Source organism: Crocuta crocuta, unplaced genomic scaffold, assembly GCF_008692635.1.
Source record: "Crocuta crocuta isolate KB4526 unplaced genomic scaffold, BGI_CrCroc_1.0 scaffold56, whole genome shotgun sequence".
NCBI classification, from domain to species: domain Eukaryota; kingdom Metazoa; phylum Chordata; class Mammalia; order Carnivora; family Hyaenidae; genus Crocuta; species Crocuta crocuta.
In genome coordinates this window covers 424614-445063 of record NW_027531334.1, presented here as the reverse complement: position 1 = coordinate 445063, position 20450 = coordinate 424614, and the positions used below count along the sequence as shown (strand labels likewise).

The window sequence follows — 20450 nt, the reverse complement described above, 5'->3', positions numbered from 1 at the left end:
CTGACTCCAAATATAACATCACCACAAGGTTCTGGAGCAGATCCCTGAAAATATTGATGGCTCCTTACAACCTGACCATTCCTACAACTAAAATTGAAATTTACCATCAAACTTCCCTATTGAGAGGCTGAAAGTTTTCTCCAGATGTTCTGCCAGATAACAGGCTCTCAGTATTTTTTTTCCCAAAAAAACTCACCCAGCACAGTGCTATCTACCATACATACAGTATACACTATTGGTACATGTCTGTACAAATAAGGCAGCAGATACTTCTTAAAAGTGTAACAGAGGTGTAAACGCAAATTCCCTTGCCTTTAAACCCCATTGGTTTATCATGTGTCTTTTCTTTTTAAAACAGACCAGGTGCAGATGAGGAAGGATAAGAAACTATTAGAGAAACATCGTTTTTCGGATTTTAAAAATGAATTAGACTTAATATTGTTTAACTCTCTGTGAATTCTAAAGTTTTGTATGTACTGGAATGTTTGCTCCTCTCTTTTCTTCTCTCTGCCCTTTAAACTTCACTTTCACGTGAAGCCTTCTCTGACCAGTCCAGGCTCCCTTTTCTGTGCTCTAAACTTAGTAACTTTTCATATGATTGCTACCTCCTCATCCACTGTCCCATCTGGTCTGGAAGCTCTATTAGTGTAGAGGCCATGTCTTACTCATTCTCATAGTCATTCCCAAGACCAAGCTCAGAGTTCAGCACTGGAAAGTACTAGGATAGTTTTTATTTATTTTTTAATTTAATTTAATTTAATTTTTTTTTTTTTAGTGAATGAATGGTGTAATCAAAACACTGCATTCATTATGGGGCGACTGGGTGGCTCAGTTGGTTAAGCGTCCGACTTCAGCTCAGGTCATGACCTCACGGTTCGTGGGTTCGAGCCCCGTGTTGGGCTCTGTGCTGACAGCTAGCTCAGAGCCTGGAGCCTGTTTCAGATTCTGTGTCTCCCTCTCTCTCAGACCCTCCCCTGCTCTCTCTCTCTCTCTCTTTTAGAAAATAAATAAAAACATTTAAAAAAAAACCACACTGTGCATTGTCACATAAGCTGGGCCAGAAGTTACTTGCACTGACCATTGAGAGTGACGACTCTTTCTTGTGTTCCTAATGGTTAGAAATCTCAAGAAAAAGAAAACATGAACTCTAAAAGCAACTGTAAAAAGCACAAGCAAGTGGAGAGTACATCCAAGTGGAGAACAACAAATCACACTGTTAATTAAATGACCTAGCATGGGATCGGGGTGGGGGGTTGATTCTCTAAGGGAAAATCAACCTCCAATGAGTGAGATTGTTCCGTGTTTTTTCAGCACTACAACACTGAGCACCTTTCAACGATGAACTTACCTGTGGTCTGGGACTCTGGCGAGGAAAATAGAGCCCATCTCCCAAGTTATTTTCTAACTTGCAATTCAACAAACAGAACTGCAAGCTACTGCTTGATTTTTCTTTCTTTTTCTTCCTCAGTTTTCCTTTCTTTCTTTCTCTTTGTTTTTATAGTTGTTTCTATATCCCTTTCTTCCAAGTCATACAGACTCCACACATACAATCAAGACAAAACTTTAGAATGGCCAAGCAACTTTCCAACAGAGAACATGGCTGGGAAGGCCTGGTGCTGTGTGGCCTAAAGAGGACTGGCTGGTACACAGGGTGGACACTTAGCCAGGACATAGCTATTTCATTTTTTTTTAAACCACAGGCTCCTACTCTGGCCCCAAACCATGTCTCTTAGGCAGTTAAGAAAGTCGTACTAGAACTGCAAAGCTTGGAATGTGAGCGGTTAATTTAGAACCATTGTTACAGTGTAGGGCAGATAAGATAGAATGGACAGACAGCTGTGATTTATGGTAAAGATCCTCTGTTAGTGGCAATGCCTAGGTGTTAAAACGTACATGTGTGTTACAGAGATGTGGGAAGCGTTTTCTTTTACAATCAGCATGGTAATAAGCAAAACTATGTCATAAACTATGGTGGTACTTGGCTCCCCAGAGATCAATTACGAAGCATGATAAATGACTTGTAAAGTCTCTCCCCCCACTGATTTGTGGTGGATATAAGCTGACAATTCTCCGTGGAGTCCTAGTGAGTGGTCTGCCTACTCCCATCATACATCTGGGTACATAGGAACACCTTAAATTGGAATTCCAAATTCATTATGTCATGCTGTGTTCTTACTTGGCAGGTGTGTTTCCTCACAGCAGTATACAAGGGGAGATGTAAGGTGGGACCACTTAGCTGATTTTCTTCCCTCCTTACTGAGGTGCTCATTTAATTTAATACCTACAAGTGACTTGTGATGATGAAAGACCTCTGTGAGGACAGAGTGACTGTATAAGGGAAGTTGTTACTAAGGTTAATTTGTATCTTGCCTCTTCAGAAGTAGATGTGTCCTCCAGATAGATGGGATAATGGCTTCACTTGCATGGCTGCTAACCAGTGTTTACAAGTGAATGCAGAGACTATCAAAACGTTTCCTTTGGTTTTATTTGAAGGATGTCAGAGAAAAAGTATATATGTAAGGTGAGATGAATATGGTATAAAATATAGAGAAAAAGAGAATCAAGAAATACAGATAGCAGGAATATAAATTTCAGGTAAAGAAGAATGAGAGAGCCAAGGACCAGACAAATATTCATGTTCATACTTGGAGGGGGGGCGGCTATCATAGGACATCTGTCAGGAGCTGAGAGTCTGTGGATGATTGAATTCCTGAAGGAGTAAGTATTCTTTCTTTTTTGACTCTAAGCAGTGCCACTTCCTTCAAGGACTCTTGCTCCATAAAATGTCTTTGAAATCAGAGCTGAGCTCCCAAGGCAAGAACCTCTTTCCTGGCTACAGTCAGAAATGCTCTCCGCAACACACAGCTACCCTCCTGCTAAATGGCACACGGATACAGACGCCAGGGCAAGCTCGGTTGGGGAGGCATTCTAAAGACCAAGGAGACCTGCATCAGCATTTTCTGTCCATTCCAGATCCTGGTCTTCTCACCCTTTGGGGCATCGTGCCAACATTTTCTGCTGCAAATCTCACTGAGCGCTTCTTAGGCAGCTTTATTCCTTTTAATTAAAAAGACAAGACTGTCAATTACTTAAACTTAATCCCCAAATGTAATTGTTACTTTGAAAGATTTTTTTTTCCCATAAAGCTCATAGAAGAGAAATATTTCCATCAAATTAAAATTTAGTGGGAGTTGGGATTTTCAAAAAAATATTCATCTTCAAATCCCTGCTGGCTCTAGAAATCTACATAGCACAGCAAAGCCTAAGTATAGGAAGATCACCAGGAAAGGCTGACTGGCGTGGGCAGAAACAGACTCGGGAAGTAGGAGAATGCATTAGAAAAGAGTCCCAGCACTAAAAATTCTCCTATTTTAAATTGACGCTGTAGGATTTTTAGCCATTTCGCTTGAAGCTAAATGTAAATTCTCAGACAGGTAACACTTCCAAGCCATTGTTGGACATTTAAATAGTAGCATGAATAAATTTCAGGTTTATTCTTGCTGGCAAATTTTAACAGGGAGAGAACCAGTATTGTTTAGGAAACAGAAGAGAAGGAAGAATGCAGAGCTGAGAAGAGTAAGGCACAGAAATGGATTCAGCAAAGACAAGCACCTGTTAGTGTTGGGTCTGAATCACCAGGTTGGCAGGAGAAATACTGATGCTAGGTGAGGTTTTGACACAACTATCCCACTTGGTTCCCAACCACTGAAGAAAATGAGCCTGTTGCTCCCAGTAAAGGAATCAGACATGGTCATCAGGTATTAGTATCAGTTCTTAATCATCTTCATGTGTATTAGTCAGGACCCATGATTTTGCTGTAAACTTGTGTTGCCACTTCTCAAGTACTCTCAGGAAAAGCAAGGCCTTTTTTCCCCCCAACCAGCGAGCTGGAAAGGAGAGATGTATGAGATGTATTTGAAAACTAACACCTTTCCTGTCCATGCTTGACATTTTTGACCAGAAAAAAGGACAGGTTCTTTAGAGTGATGACTTTGGATCAATCTGAAAGGTGGTAACGTGCATGATGGGCACTCACTGAAAGTTTGAGTGTCTATGCATGTGTGTTTGTGGGGGGAGGGGGTGTGTGTGCGCATGCGCCAGACAATAGAGAACTGTGCAGTGTGAAGCTTCTCTAAGTGTACTAGGATATTGGTGAAAAATAATGTGTTTTTTTGGCTTTGGGATACTTCCATACTTAAACTTGTTAGCAGTGGGCATTTCAGAAATCTCTAGAATCTATAATATGTCAAACTGTAATGAAGCCACAATGAACTTGTAGCTAGCTAATATCCAGGCAATCTGGCACAAGCTATGTCTTTAAATATCAGTACTTCTGGAAATTACAAGAATTATGTGCATCTGGATATGATTATTTTAAATTCAATATGCTTTCTTTCTGGGAACTTGAAGCTCCCTTTATATATTATTTTAAAAACTACTCTGAGCTTGTAGGCATGAAAAATATAATTTCTTTCCCATTTCACAGTTGGAAAAACTGAATTAGAGAGAACAATGCTAGTAATTATCCATGATTAATAGAGGTGTGTATGTAAATCAGCCTGAATAAGTGTGTGAAATTAGATGCGCTGATGCCAGATAGCTCTGCTCATGTTTTTTAAAGATGAATGCTTTCATATAAATCTCTGTGTGAGCTTGGCATACATCTCTGTGCTGAGTATATCTGGAAATGGACTTGGTAAAAGTGTACGGATATTAAGGTAACAGTATTATGTATTATAAGCATTATAATACATACAATAAACTAGATGAGTGTTTAAAATTCATTAGACAGATGCATATCTAACGTACACAAATAACAGAATGGTTATTTCTAATGTACTATAGATTTATATATGTGTCTGGATGATGTGAGGCATAGACTGGAATTTGGGTGTACTTTGACAATTAAAAAGTATGGGAGATGGTGAAGGTTAGTTTCTTAGGATTGTGGGGATTAATTGAGTTAACACATGCCAGAGCCCTCAGAGCTCTATCAGTACATGAGAAGCCTACTTTCTATGTTAGTTATGACTATTAGTTACTAGAGATGAAACTGCTATTATAATGAGGAGCTGCAAAGAGACATTTCTCATTGTTATCTGGGATAATACAATATAGGGATTGTCCAGTTATCTTTACAGCATGGTGTGGTTTGAGGATTTTTCTTCCAGTTTTCCATCCCAGTGGAGTCTGACCTTGAGAACCCATTTCTGGGAGTGCCAGGTGAGGGCAGGTATATCACCTCCTCCTTCTGGAGATGGAATCTGGCTGTTCTGAAGCCAGGCCTGCCCAGAACAACACCAGTCTCCCTTTGGGAGAGCACATGCCAGGTGGACTTCAGATTTCTGCAAGCCTGGTTTGTGTGTGGGATGGATTTTCATTTTTTTTTGAACTTTAATTTTGGGGGGGTTTGTTTTGTTTTCTGAGAAAGCTTTAGACAGCTGTATTAATCATGCAAACCCAGCCATGTGCAATGTGTTTTATCAATGGAAAAACAGGAACTGAATGGCAAGCAGCTGTGAACAAATCCAGTGCAAAACCTGAACCTGGAAGATAATCTTGACATTTCCCAAACCCACTCGCCACACGGGGTTAGTGAATGGAAAGGCTGTTCACTTGGGATAAATAATCAGATGGGAGGCAAGCAAGTGAGACACATTCCAGGGTTATTAAATTTTTTTTAAAGTGCCAGTGATAGAAGAAGGATGGGCCAATTGAGCCCAGAGAGTCCCATCCTCAAGGGGATTCCTCACTTGAGGGCGATAAAAATAAAACAATGGTAGTTTGTCCTTGTCCGTTTTCTTCTTGTATTTCATTCATTCCAACTTTGGGTTTTCTCACTTGATTTTGAACCTGCAGTCCTTCTAAATGTGAGGGCGTCTCTAGGTGCACTTCCGTCATGAGAGGTTATGTACAAATAAGCTTATGGGGAGGAGACGAGCAGTATTACCATTTCCCAGTATTCAGAAGCCTCAGGTAACGATTTGAGCCTAACAAAGTGAGAAAAGTTCCCTCAGACATTTAGAGCCCACTCTTCCCTCATTTTACAATTCAGTGAATTTTCTGCAGCGATATAGTCAGGGGTAGTTATGCAAATATATGCAATTCAGGACTCATTTCAGAATAAATAAACCTAAATTAAAATTAATGGGAAAAAACACCTATCAGAAACAGATCAAGGGTGGAACACTTATTTATTTATATATATCTTTTAAATTAAGAAGCAGGGAAGCACACTAATTTTTTTGTTTTGTTTTGTATTGTTTGTGGCAGAATAGGAAAGGACATTTGAAAATTTCTGATTGGCCACAGACAATACAAATTATCCTTTGGTATAATTCCAGTATTATTATTATCACTGCAGAAAATCAGGCAATATGATGAAGGAAACCCAAGAGAAATACATTTGATTTATTGAGCCTTGTTTTTGTTTAATCACAGCTTGAAGGGGTTTAGGACTGCATTCCTGCTGCGACTCTGATGTTTATCCCCCTCAGCTTGATGAGGCATGTAGAGTGGGGGTGGGGAGACCCTCCAATGAAAGACATTAACAACGAAGCAGCTAAAATTAAACATGTATTTCTGTTATTGGAAAATAGGAGAGAAAGTTCTTTTTGTGTGATGGGTGGACAGAAAAGGACCTTGGGAACTTTCTCTTATTTTCAAAACCCCTGAAAGAAATTGATTGGTTCCCAATCCTTCCGGCCATTTGCATCAACCAACTGTTATGGATACATTAACAGTTTAGGATTGAAATGTAGGATTGTGCCTAGGTAATGACAATATACAGTATTTATGAAGCAAAGGTATTTTGTGTCATATCAGATAGATATGACCGATGTGAGGTAGGTAGGCTTTTCATAGATTATTTTGGTACTTAAGTGACACTATAAAAAAAGAGTTAAGGATCTTATATGTTAATATTTTTCCCCATGGGAAACTGCATTTCACGTGGGTTGCCATGGGCAGAAGAGGAGAAAAGGGACTGATTTTTACAAGTTAAAGCCTTTGTAAGACACAGGGCACTGAAGAGGGCATTATCTTCCCATACCAACCTCACACATCAGCTATCCCAAGTCTCAATGAACAGCTTTTCAATTTCTACCAGCAGTAGCCCAAAGTATTAGTAGTAAAATAAACTATATTCTCTAGAACTATCAGATCTAAAGAGGCTATCTACAGTCTATCTACAACGTAAAATCAAACTAGGGTCATTCTCCAATCTACAATTCAGTTTGTGGGAAAATATCAATTTCAACATGCTTCATTCCTGGTCTGAACTGCTTTTCAAAATCCAACAGCTGTCCTTTGTGAATCGTGTCTGACTTCATTTTGTTCCATGTTATATACATCATAAAGCATGATCAGATAAAATATTTGAGTTTGTGGCTGCAGAACTGCTCCCACAGAGGAGACCTTAGAGGCTTGGTGACGGTGTACAAAGCTCATCTTGGATGGAGTATGACCTCTTTGAAAATATTATCCATTGGGACAAATGCGTATGTATGTGTTTGTCACATCAAGATATTTGCAAGATGTCAACATGATAAAATGGTGTCAATCTTTGCAGCAACATTCGAAGATAAATGTCTTAAAATAATTGTGGCATGTCAGGAATTCAAACTGGGATATTTTCCATGAACACCAACTTTCATGTCAAGTCTAAAAAACAGGCACAATTTTAAGTCTTATTTTTAGTAGCTAAGATAAGAAACAGATTTCATTAATGTTTTAAGGAAGGATTTTATTCAACAGAGTTCTTCTATAAATAGTTTGGATCCTTCTTAAAATTTAAGAATAACTTTTTTATTAAGCTGTCTAGTTGATCTTTGAAACCCTGCAATCCTCATTGCAAATATAATTAAAATAAGTTTGCATATATGTGAATACATACATATGCGAAACATAACATTATTGACACTCTGAATATCCTCACCCAATTTTGGTCCAATTTTTAGTTTGGATGACTGTTAATGAAACATGATCTGTCTTCAAACTTATAAAACAGCAGCTTTCTACCTTTAATTCTGAGCACATTTCTTTTATAGTGTACATAATAATCTTGTTTAATTGGATTTATTTTTTCCACACTAGGCCCCGCATGGCCTACTTTCCATTTTTTCTCAGGTCTTTGAGTGCTATTTGCAAATCACTTTTCTGGAATTTAATTTCAATGGTAGGTTGGTTTCATTTCAGGTTTTTTTGTATTGTTTTAATTTTATTTGCCAATTTGCCTTTAAATAGCCTTAAGCTAGAAGGCTGGGGCTGCAACTCGCATCTAAATGTAATGTAGGAGGCAAATTTTAATTTGGGTGTGGAGAAAGATTTATGAAAAGGAATACAGAACGACGACCTTATTTTTTCATTTATGCTTTCTAAAATAGTTGTGTTTAAAAGGAAAAGCCCCCGCACTGGCCACAATTTTAAGAAAAGTTAATGTGTCTGTAATCTGGTTGAGTTCAAACTTTGGCAGTAGTAGATAAGTTCATTTTTACAAGTAATACCAATGACTTGAGATTCAGATTATATAAGCTTCCAAAGGAGTGGGTGGTCAGTTAGAGGATTCATATTTTCATGAGCTTCAGAACTTAACTCGTTGTGTTCCAAATATGTGAGTTCACAGCTACCTGTAATATATATGAATCGAAGAGAGAATTGCTTTCTGAGCTTAGCATCATTTCCCTTGCTACTCACCTACTTAAGTCAGATGAAGAATGTCTATCAACTGGTGTTGGGACAACTGATCGACTTTCTTTTGAAAGTTTAAAGAAAAATAAAAGATTTCTATTGTATGTGAATTTTGTGAACCTGTATTCCTCTTTGCGTGTTTTGCACATTATAGATGATGGAGAATGACCCAGCAACAGAACTACAGTCATAAAAATCATACTGACCTTGAATGGGATGGGGAATTGTGGGTGAAACACGCTCTAAAGGGGAAAAAATAGTAAGCATCATGGAGAGTTTATATAGATCTATCTATATATTTATATCTTAACTCATGTTTAGCTATTCAGATAATTATAGAACTGATGAATTTCCATGCCTCTAGGATTGTGTCTCCCATAAAGCATTTGTCTGTTCTTTCTGTCAACACTAAAGTATCAGAAAGCTATTAGTAAAATTTTAAATCCAAAGCTTTAAAAAAAATTAGCTAGAGTAGGAAACAAGATCTTACTGTGGTAACCCTACAGACAGGATCCTACCCTACACTGAAAAAAACCTCACTACCAAAATTACGATTTTTTTTGGAGGGCTGGGTTGAAGGTATTTAAATTAGTAGTGATCACATTCAGTCATGCATCTTCGTCCTGGTTCTGGTCTCTTTAACTCATGACAGATGGACCCATGATAGCTAAGGACCCCTTTCCTCTCCCTAAGCCCTCCAGCTCATATCAGCTTTGGCCAAGTATGTGGAAAATTTATTTTGGGAAATACTAATTCAGCTTTTCCCTCAGGTTTTTATTTCCCCACTCCATATACCAGTGCAAGAGTAATGAGAAGGGAATAAGTAAATTGGCATGATATTATTTCCTTCTATCTTTTCTTGAATACTACCCTCTTGTGATAATACAACCTCACCTGAAATTTGATCAACCAATCAAATTTACTCGATGATACATCCTGTGGAGTAAGAAAAGTGTTCTTTTGAGCACGTGAGTTTGAGCTTATGGGTCCCTCACAGTCCCCAAGCTACTCATGATAAATTGAATGTGCTGACAGAGCTCAGGCCTTAAAATGTCCTCTATTTATCTTATCAAAACCTCAGGTTTAACTCTAAATCCTCCTCTGAGGCTCTTTCAGAAAGGTAGAATGGTGTATTAGGGCTAGGATGTGTTACTACTGCCCCTAAACCCTATAGTGCAATAGAATTAGCATACACTTTACATTCCTCCCAGCCATTTGTTTAAATAAAGACTAATGATAAATTGAAATAAACAAAAACCAAAACCATAAAGAGAAAAGCATATGTGCATATTCAGATTTGATCCGCCTTCCATCTTGTACCATATGTCTAGAAAGAGTAGATTTTGCCTGGAATTTGGATACTCAATACATCTGGATGCCAAGAAAACCCTGACTCCTTGCAGAGTGAGCCTTTCTCTAGCTTGCCTGAAAGTTGTAACTTAAATGCCAAAGTTTGCTAAGTGCATTAAGATAGAACAGGTCAATAATAGTGGAGCAAACAACTGTGTCTTAGTTACACAACTATCAAGTAGAAAAATGGTTTAAACCTCCACTAGTTATTTGGTATTAAGTTTTCAGCTTTGAAATTAAATGGCTAAACTGCTTTCAGCATTTATGTAGCAGTTGGAGACTACTGTCTCATACTATATCTACTGTACTTTATTTTTTATTATTACTATTATTATTCAGGCTGTTTCAATGACTCAGCTTAATATTTTCTCATCACACTGTTCACAGCTGGGTAAATGCACTCTGCCCTCATTTCCACAAGACCATTTGTACTGCTGAAATCATCTCACCCACCCTCCTCGTAGTGCCTTTTCAATCGGTTCCCAGCTTGTTATTATCTTCTTACCTCCACCCTGTTATCATCATCTTAGCCCTATCACGCCCCATTAGTTACTCTCATTCTCGAATTCCACCCTACTGACTTATTCCTTAGATGCTTCCCTGTCCCAGCTTTTTATCCTTATTCCTCCCCCATCACTCTGCTGCATTTTATAATTTATGCCATGGTTTATGGGCTCTTGGAGGAGTGTAAAGTGAAGCTTAAAATGAAGAAGAAGAAATTCTTCAACTTTTGATATTCAACAGTAGGGGAAGACAGAACCTTTGGTGCCATGTGCTTTGTCTTTTGGTTGCTAATATTTGGAGGAGGTCAGCATCACTAAGCAGGTGATTGGAAGGTTTGAGGAACAGAGCTCTAAGGTTGACCCCAGAACTATAGTCTGTGGCTCTTGGTAAGTCCCTTGACTCTGATCTTTGGTTTCTGCCAAATGTGTATGTGTGTGTGTGTGTGTGTGTGTGTGTGTGTGTGTGTTTGGATGATTTTGCTGGGACACCAATGAGAAACTGTTAAATGGGGCATTAACACTTCACAAAAAATACCTCTGAAATACAGCACTTAAGTGGCAAAGGCTAGAGTTGATTGTAAGGTGTATATATAGTGGTAATTTATTAACCCAGATACGATTTTCTTTTCTTTTCCAATGGGTATTGCAGATGTTTGGTAAACTTTCTGGAAGTCAGCATATTCTATGTCTATTCTTGAAACTAAATCTAGTCCCAGTGCCCATCTATTTCCTACAGTAGCCACAGAGAGCCCTTGTAAAGTTTGCAGCCAGTCTTTCAAACTACATGAGAGTAGTGTTCAAATAGCTGCTCACACTGTTTTATTATGTGGCATCCAGAAGTAGCTGGTTAAGAGGTTTTGCCAAGTCTTAACTAACATCATCAAGTGGTGTATACTTAAACCCCAGACCCCCAAGATAACAACTCAAAATGGTTTCCAAACAAGCAGGGGAGGCCCTCATTTTAAGGGCTCTCTCCAGGGCTGGGTTGCTTAGGTAATACTTGAAATTTAATCAAGTATAGGTTTACAAGTTAATTATCTTTTAAAATTAAAAAGAAAATTTGAAAAAACTCCTACACACTGATGTGGTATGTCTCCGTGTAGATTCCTTTACATTTTTATGGGTTTTTTGGGTACTTAATAGCTTCAGAATACCTTACCAATCCGCACACTTCTCCAAAGTAGAAGGTAATTGATCAGTAAGAATGTCCTTTAACATGTGGGAATATTCCCTTCCTAGGGTCAAAAGCTGACCACTAGCCTGGAATATTAGTTAGGAATCCTACTGTGCCAAAGATTAACCAATGATCTAACTAATCTAGTGGACCCATGCAGTGGGGGTCAATAGAAATGGAAATGAAAGGTGGCAGAACCAGTGGTCACAGGTGGGAAGGGATATGACAATATTTAGTTGTGGAAAGACCTCGTTAAGTAAAAAAGGAGAAAGAAATAAGATATCTCCTCACTTGCAGACTACAAAAGCTACATCTCCTAACATTTTCTCCACATACACAAATCTAGGTAACATCTTGAGCTAGAGCCTGGATTCGACAGTTAAATGAAATCATGTATGATTAGTGTTTAGCACATGTTCAGAGTACCTTGTAAGCACTCACTTCATTAGAAGTGATGACATTAAAATCATGACCTCGTCCTCCCTCCCCATCCATTGCTTTAAAAGTAACTCAACATAAATACTGAAACAAGATAGGTTTCCCCTGTGGGTGCATCGTAGTCATCAGTGTAGAAAGCAGAATCTGCTATGTTACATATGCTGACAATGAACCTTCTCTTGGCATCAACAGAAGCCAAAGTCTTCGTCCATGTGTTGCATATCCTCACAGCTGATAAGAACTAAGGAGTCTTTTCCTGTATACACTGTCCCATTGGGTGAATGTGTTCAGAAAAAATTACAAGATGTAATGCTTTGCCCAGGATGAAGACAAATATCTAATCTTGGACGTAACATAGACTGACGTGGTACATATCCTTGACAAACAATGCTAGGATGTGTGGAGAAAAAGACAAATGAGAAAGAAATGCTTCCACTGGCTTGGGAAAAAATGACTATGAACACAATGTATTCTTGGACTTTCACTCAATTATTTTGACCCTGTTGGAAATCAATATTTGAATAGAGGGTGGAGACGTATGTGTACGTATGTGGTGGAGGACAAGATGGATCAGTGACTGCAAATTGACACTGAGCAAAAAGTAAGCACGTGCCACTGTGGTGAGCACTGAAAATGTGCTGACGCACCAATGAAGACGGATCATCACGAGCTCTTCAGGAGCTCTGGCTCTCCGGTTCTATGCGCTGCCTCTTTCTGGCTGGCGGTAGCTCACCAGCTGCCTCCTCTGCTCTGGACTGGCTGGTCAGCACAGCACCCCGCTGCCCACACGGTGCTCTCTATCTGGGCTGCGGCAGCCGCCCCTTCAGAGCATCACTCCCCTCCTGACCCCGTTCCTCATGCAAAAGTGCCTCTGCCAGCAGTGTCTTCCTTCTACCCATTAAGCCCATCTACTTTGAGTCTAAGTAACGAGCAATCTGTTCACATAGGTACTTCCCCCCTCCCCCTTCCCTACCTCCGTCTCTCTCTCTCTTGCCGGTGTGAAATAGGCTGCAATACAGCTGCATTCCCTAGGAATGAAGGATGTAGCAATGCGCCTCCCAAACCTAAATGGTCGTGGTGGGGTGACAGAGGCGAAGTGCCCTTCCTGTTATGTAAGAAGCACAGCTTCCCCTTTAAAATGTCCACACTTAGGGGCACCTGGGTGGCTCAGTCGGTTAAGTGACAAACTTCAGCTCAGGTCACCATCTCATGGCTCATGAGCTCGAGTCCTGCCTTGGGCTCTGTGGGGCTCTGTGCTGACTGTTCGAATCTGGAGCCTGCTTTGGATACTCTCTCTCTCTCTCTGCCTCTCCCTTGCTTGAGGTTTCTCCCCCTCTCTCTCTCTCAAAAATAAAATTAACATTAAAAAAAGCAACAACAAATGTTCACATTTAGGCCTTGGGTCTAAGAAATAGGGCAGTAGTGTCACTAATTTTTAGCATTATGCCTCCTAACTTTCCCATTAGGTGGGAGATCAGTTCCAAACTCAAGGCTGATGCACGTGCTGCTAACCAGAGCTAGTGCCTGAGAGGGTGGTTCTGTGGGGGACGGTGTGGACGCACAGGGAAGTAGTGCCCTGTGAGTCACTGCGCTGTGCACTTCTCAAATGTGTAATTGAAAGTGACTTCTGTGAAGTCATCGGGATAGTATGGCTATGAGACACGTGCACAATTTGGCAATTCTCAGCTTACTGGGTTGAGTCCTTTAAATGGACTTTGATGCGCAGGGCAATGGCATGAGAGGGCTTGAGGTGATCATGGGCACAAGCAGATAAGCAGTATCTCCATTATCTCCGACCTGGCCCATGTGTGCTCTGTCCTCCTCGAATATTCCCCCTCCATCCTTCTTTACCCTCCTCTCTCTCAGTCTGTAGGTGCCCTTTTATTTATCATTTGAAATATATCATTAGCACATTTCTTCCTCTGGGTGGGATACAACAAAAAGACGCTTTAATGCAAATTATAGTTGCTTACTTTCTCTAACTAATCCAGTTGTCCCACTTTCTCTTTTCAAACCCCTATAAAACTTATTACGTGTATGTTGTTGTACTTAGCCAGGTTACCTTAGACATGTCAGAATCTCAAATTCGGGGTTGAGGCTGTTTGCCCAACCCTCTTCCCCCCACCCCTTATTGAATCCCTGATGTCAAGAGTGAAGCAGGTAACTACATTTCTTAATAATTATCTTCTCAAGTGTTTTGAGATATTGGTGCCTCTAGCCGAAGTAAAGAACACTGTTGTTTGGTCTTTGGAGACAAGTAAACAGCGATATGAATTTTAAACTTTATATTAAAATTCATATGAATTTTAAACTTTAAGCATTTGTATAGCTGTATCCTATCAAACTGTTATAGACTGAAGTCAATGGCGGTTATGGGTGAGAAATTGAAGGCCAAATTTAGAATAGTTCGTGGCTTTTTTTTAATAAGAATTGGATCTTGAGCAGTTAGAAATGGTTTTAATACTGCATCTCAAGAGAACTTTCACTTAAATTGATTTTTCTTCTAAAAAATATTTTTTTCTTGAAGGCTCATCTAAATCAGATAAAGATGGAGACATCTCTCTTACAGTATTTCTAGATTTTCCAGTTGAATCTGTGTAGAAAAAAATTCCTAGGGGCTTGTTTTTCCAAAATCATAATAGTAAAGTTTTTGCACTTTCTCTTTTAGTCCAAATAAACTTTCTGGCCCAGCATGTGCTAACTAACTCTTGCATTTGTTTTACTTATCCTTATAAACATTTCTTTAATCCAAATGTATTCTCTTCTAATTTCACCCATCAGTTTCTCAGGGGCATTTGTGTCTATGCTCATAGCCAGCAAGGCAGGGAGTCAGATACCTGAAGGTTAACAGCTGCTAAAGGGCAAGGTTGCAAGGTGTGCTCTCCTAGTAACACCAGTGAGCTGAAACAACAGTCCTCCCCAGTCGGCCTGTTCTGTGGAATGCCCCTCTCTCTGTTCTGTGGATGCCCCTCTCTCCTACCATTTTCTCTCTTCCAAAAATATGTCAGACAAGTAATGTTCCCTGCTGTCATATGGAAACCTGTCTGTAGCCATTTTTCCTCCTTTAGATTTTATATGGTGTTTTAATCATTCATCTCATCTTTCTCTGACGTGAAAAATACACTTTCTTTTCCCAGCCTCTCCCTTCCCCCAGCACCTTATCCATCTTCATGGAATATTTCCTCTTCAATCACTCTCACCAGTGCCATTTTTTAACTGCCATCTATTTTCCAGGATCTTACGTCACTTCTGTTCCTTAAAGAGATCATCACCAAAGGGATTTCTGTTCTTTGAGTATTCTTACACTTAAATCGACCAAGAGAAAACAAAACTAAAAAACAAACAAAANCCACAAGGCGGCTATCAAAAGTAAGCCAGGAAATAGAAACATTATTTGAAGGGACTGAAGGCCTGTGTTTTGCTTCAGTGACTGGATTCTTATTTTTGTGTATGCTTACTTTTAATAGGTAATGTCAAAGATAAGGTAAGGGAATGTTTTTCAAGCTTTCCACAGAGGCACTCATTTGAATTCTCCTGAGGCAGGCCCTACTTTGGCATACTTACTGAAAAGGACTAGGCTGGCATTGGTGACCCCCAGATTGTTGGCAGCCACGCAGGTATAGTTGCCATAGTGCTCCTCAGTGACGTTGGTCACGGTCAGGGAGGACTGACCCTCCGTGCTCTTAATCTCAAGGCCATTAGCACTGTTTATCCTAAGAGTTCAAAAACAGAAGAGTAAAAAGAAACGCTGATGAAGACTTGGCATAGCAATCCCTTTTTCATCATGATATTGGAGGACATGGAGAGAAATGTAGTAACAGCTTGCTGTTCCCTGCTCAATTCCTCCTTTTAATCGTGTCACCCCATATTATCAGAACCAATGTCCATCGACAGAAAAGGCTCAAGAATGGAGGCGTTTCACTGAGCTTTGGCTACTGCTCCAGGCAAGAAGGACAATACAGGGGGAGATTACCCATTAAGCCACCTATTTCACATTTTGAATGTAACTTGAACGCTCTGAGGCTTCAGGTGAAGAACTACAGGCCCCCAAGTACTTGACAAAGAGATTTAGAAAATGAAGAGTCTAATAGTATAGACCCACATAATTACAGCGGACCTAGGTTCTGTCCCTAGCACCACCTAGTGGAGCAAGGGGGGCACGGCACATTTGGCACATACCTGGTGTCATCCCGGTACCACTCAAAGTCAGGGGCAGGCACTGCTGAGGCCTCACATTTGAGTGAAGCTTTCCGTCCTGTGGTGGCTTCATTGCTCTTGGATTCTGTGATAGTGGGAGGATCTGGAGAAAAGATGGGTGCACAGTTTACATGAAAGTCAGAGGGTGCAGTGGAATTTCCATGCAGGAAGGAATCAGAAAGGATAATCTGATCAGAGAGCCACATGAAAGGAAGTCTTAAAAGCCTCATTTACATGAATTTTGTGATCAGCTGAATGGGACTGATCTCTAGAAAACTAAATAAAAATAAGACATGATTAATGAAACTGTGGATTTGCTCTTCCTAAATGGGACACTTAACAGGATTTTATGGTAATGGAATAGGATTTCTTTCTCCCTACTCCAATAGACCATCAATTATTTCAACCATAGATTATAATACTTACATCATTTTTTTCTTTTCATAAATTAAGTGGTGATACTAAAGGACTTGGGATTTTAAATGTATAATTTGAGCATTTTTGTTTTTCATCATCATTATTATCATCATTATTGCCACAGTTTGAGATGGCAGTAAAAAGTCTGGTGAAAGCAAGAGAGGGCTTAAATTCTCCCTTCCAAGCTTAGCCTGATGCTTGTTGCCGAAATTCAGAAAAACAAGCAAACAAATGAACAAACTAGTGTTAGATGATTACCTTTCTTTGTTCCCTTATTGCCATGACCCAAGTAAATTGTGCGTTTGTGGGTGAATATGCAGATTGAAATCAACCCTGGCGCGTGTCTGTTTTCTGGGCTTTAGGCAGTTGTATACTTGATAGGTGCTGCTTAGCACTGGGACTGCAAAACCTGGAGCAGGCTTGAAATGAACTCAGAAACACATCTGCTACCCTAATTAGCCACGATTCTTTCAAACAGTCCTACAGAGGGTGGAACGAGTGTTTACAGGGAAGCGTGACTAAGCTGGGTCGATAGGCTCAAGCTCCTGGGTTGATGATGCTGTGTTGGTGCAGGTTATGGACCTTCAAGGAGAAAAGGAGTTTTCGGTCCGGAGATCATCTGCTGGAAAATGGAGGCTGGCTGTGCACACAAGTCAAAAATAGAACCAAACAATCTGTTTAGGCTTTGTAGAGGAAAAAAAAAAAGCTTACTTAGGGAAATTAGCAAAGAAAACTCTAGTAACACAAAATTCAATTAAACTTCTGCTCTTTAACCCTTGGTTCAGCTCACTCATTTCTGAATTTTGTTCTTCATATTCAAAATTATTTGCCAAGTTTCCAGTCTATGGAAGACTCTGATCTTCTTAGTTAAAAAGGATGCACAAAAGCATCAGGTTAGTCTGCCATTTTGTCTCCTAGTTCATCTTCACATCAGCTTGGACATCTTTAAATCATTGCCAGAGAGATGAGGAGTTAAAGCACATTTGGACAAGCACCTCCAGCCCAGGTGCAGAGTGGTGTGCCAGAGTGGGTGGTGGTAGTGGCTGTTTTGTTCTAGCCTTACCTGCTCATTTTTGTATACACACTAAAAAGTATGCTGATGAGAGGAAAGAACCTTGGATTGGAAACTAGGGGACCTGGAATTTAATTTCAGTTTGGTTATGTGGCCCTCCCATCACACAATTTATCTTACTGAGCCTTGGTTTTATTACCTATAAAACGAGAGAACCACACTTTAATGGCCTATAGTATCACTTCCAGTTTAAAAAAAAAAAACAATTCTAGTGAAAACTGCCTATCCTTCACAAATGGGTAGTTGGTATCATTATGACCTAAGTGTATTTTCCTACCCATAACTCGTTTAACCCTTAAATTACTAACTTTCAAAATTATAATTCATTTATCTGCTCATTTATCTGACGGGTTAGGAGTCAGGATTAACAGTCAGAAACAGGAAACCTGAGGTCTGATTTTGACTCTTCTCTGAAGTAGAACTGTGGCCTGGACAAGTGTCAGCACCAGTTTGAGGTTCTTTCTCATCTTTTAAAAGAAGGAGTTAGCTTAAAATGATCACCAACATTCCACTTAAAATTCTTTCATTCTATATTTGGTTATGTAGATAATTACAGCACATTAGTTTGAAAGATAATGGAATGGCGCCTGGCGGCTCAGTCAGTTAAGCATCTGACTTCAGCTCAGGTCATGATCTCACAGTCTGGGGGTTCGAGCCCCATGTTGGGCTCTGTGCTGACAGCTTGGAGTCTGGAGCCTGCTTCAGATTCTGTATCTTTCTCTCTCTCTGCCCTTCTCCTACTCTCACTCTGTCTCTCTCTCAAAAATAAATGAATAAACATTTAAAAAAAAGACTAATTGGTGGTAGTTGTATTGGTGGGGGAGGTATTTGTATAGAGATGAGGCATAGAATAGAGGTTAAGAGTTTAGATTTAGAGTTTGATAGACATGAGCTCGAATCCAGGCTCTTTCCCTCACTGTACTTCCTCTTTATAAAAGATAGCACTTTATCTAGAGTTATATTGCTTCAATTTCCTCATCTATATGATGATGGAACCAGAGGCAAGGAGGTCTACTTAGAGATTACTGAAGGAACCCAAGATAGCCTGCACTAGGTTTGTGATAAAGTGGCTGGACCAGAGTGGGCAGTTTCGAGATGGAAAAGTATGGAGGCTCAGAACTGACAAGAATAGGGGAGCCTGGGTGGCTCAGTCAGTTAAATGTCTGACTTTTGATTTCAGCTCAGGTCATGATCTCACGACTGTGAGATCGAGCCCCACATCAGGCTCTGTGCTTAACGTACAGCCTGTTTAAAATTCTCTCTTCCTCTGGCCCTTCTTCCTNAACAGTCAGAAACAGGAAACCTGAGGTCTGATTTTGACTCTTCTCTGAAGTAGAACTGTGGCCTGGACAAGTGTCAGCACCAGTTTGAGGTTCTTTCTCATCTTTTAAAAGAAGGAGTTAGCTTAAAATGATCACCAACATTCCACTTAAAATTCTTTCATTCTATATTTGGTTATGTAGATAATTACAGCACATTAGTTTGAAAGATAATGGAATGGCGCCTGGCGGCTCAGTCAGTTAAGCATCTGACTTCAGCTCAGGTCATGATCTCACAGTCTGGGGGTTCGAGCCCCATGTTGGGCTCTGTGCTGACAGCTTGGAGTCTGGAGCCTGCTTCAGATTCTGTATCTTTCTCTCTCTCTGCCCTTCTCCTACTCTCACTCTGTCTCTCTCTCAAAAATAAATGAATAAACATTTAAAAAAAAGACTAATTGGTGGTAGTTGTATTGGTGGGGGAGGTATTTGTATAGAGATGAGGCATAGAATAGAGGTTAAGAGTTTAGATTTAGAGTTTGATAGACATGAGCTCGAATCCAGGCTCTTTCCCTCACTGTACTTCCTCTTTATAAAAGATAGCACTTTATCTAGAGTTATATTGCTTCAATTTCCTCATCTATATGATGATGGAACCAGAGGCAAGGAGGTCTACTTAGAGATTACTGAAGGAACCCAAGATAGCCTGCACTAGGTTTGTGATAAAGTGGCTGGACCAGAGTGGGCAGTTTCGAGATGGAAAAGTATGGAGGCTCAGAACTGACAAGAATAGGGGAGCCTGGGTGGCTCAGTCAGTTAAATGTCTGACTTTTGATTTCAGCTCAGGGCATGATCTCACGACTGTGAGATCGAGCCCCACATCAGGCTCTGTGCTTAACGTACAGCCTGTTTAAAATTCTCTCTTCCTCTGGCCCTTCTTCCTCAAGAAAGAAAAAGAAAGAAAGAAAGAAAGAAAGAAAGAAAGAAAGAAAGAAAGAAAGAAAGAAAGAAAGAAAAGAAAGAAAGAAAGAAAGAAAGAAAGAAAGAAAGAAAGAAAGAAAGAAAGAAAGAAAGAAAGAGAAAGAAAGANAAATAAAGAAATAAAGAAAGAAAGAAAGAAAGAAAGAAAGAAAGAAAGAAAGAAAGAAAGAGAAAGAAAGAAAGAAAGAAAGAAAGAAAGAAAGAAAGAAAGAAAGAAAGAAAGAAAGAAAGAAAGAAAGAAAGAAAAAGAAAGAAAGAGAGAGAGAGAGAGAGAGAGAGAGAAAGAAAGAAAGAAAGAAAGAAAGGAAAGAAAGAAAGAAAGAAAGAAAGAAAGAAAGAAAGAAGAAAGAAAGAAAGAAAGAAAGAAAGAAAGA

The 20450-nt window shown here is 39.7% G+C and overlaps 1 protein-coding gene across 1 annotated transcript in view; it reads right to left on the bottom strand.

The window, feature by feature from the left end:
• The window catches only part of LSAMP (limbic system associated membrane protein), a 423147-nt gene that overhangs the window by 15906 nt on the left and 386791 nt on the right, over positions 1-20450 (bottom strand). Inside the window, exon 13 of the mRNA XM_077771862.1 lies at positions 8895-8930. Within this exon, the coding sequence (XP_077627988.1) occupies positions 8895-8930 (36 nt within the window). The remainder of the gene's footprint in view (positions 1-8894; positions 8931-20450) is intronic.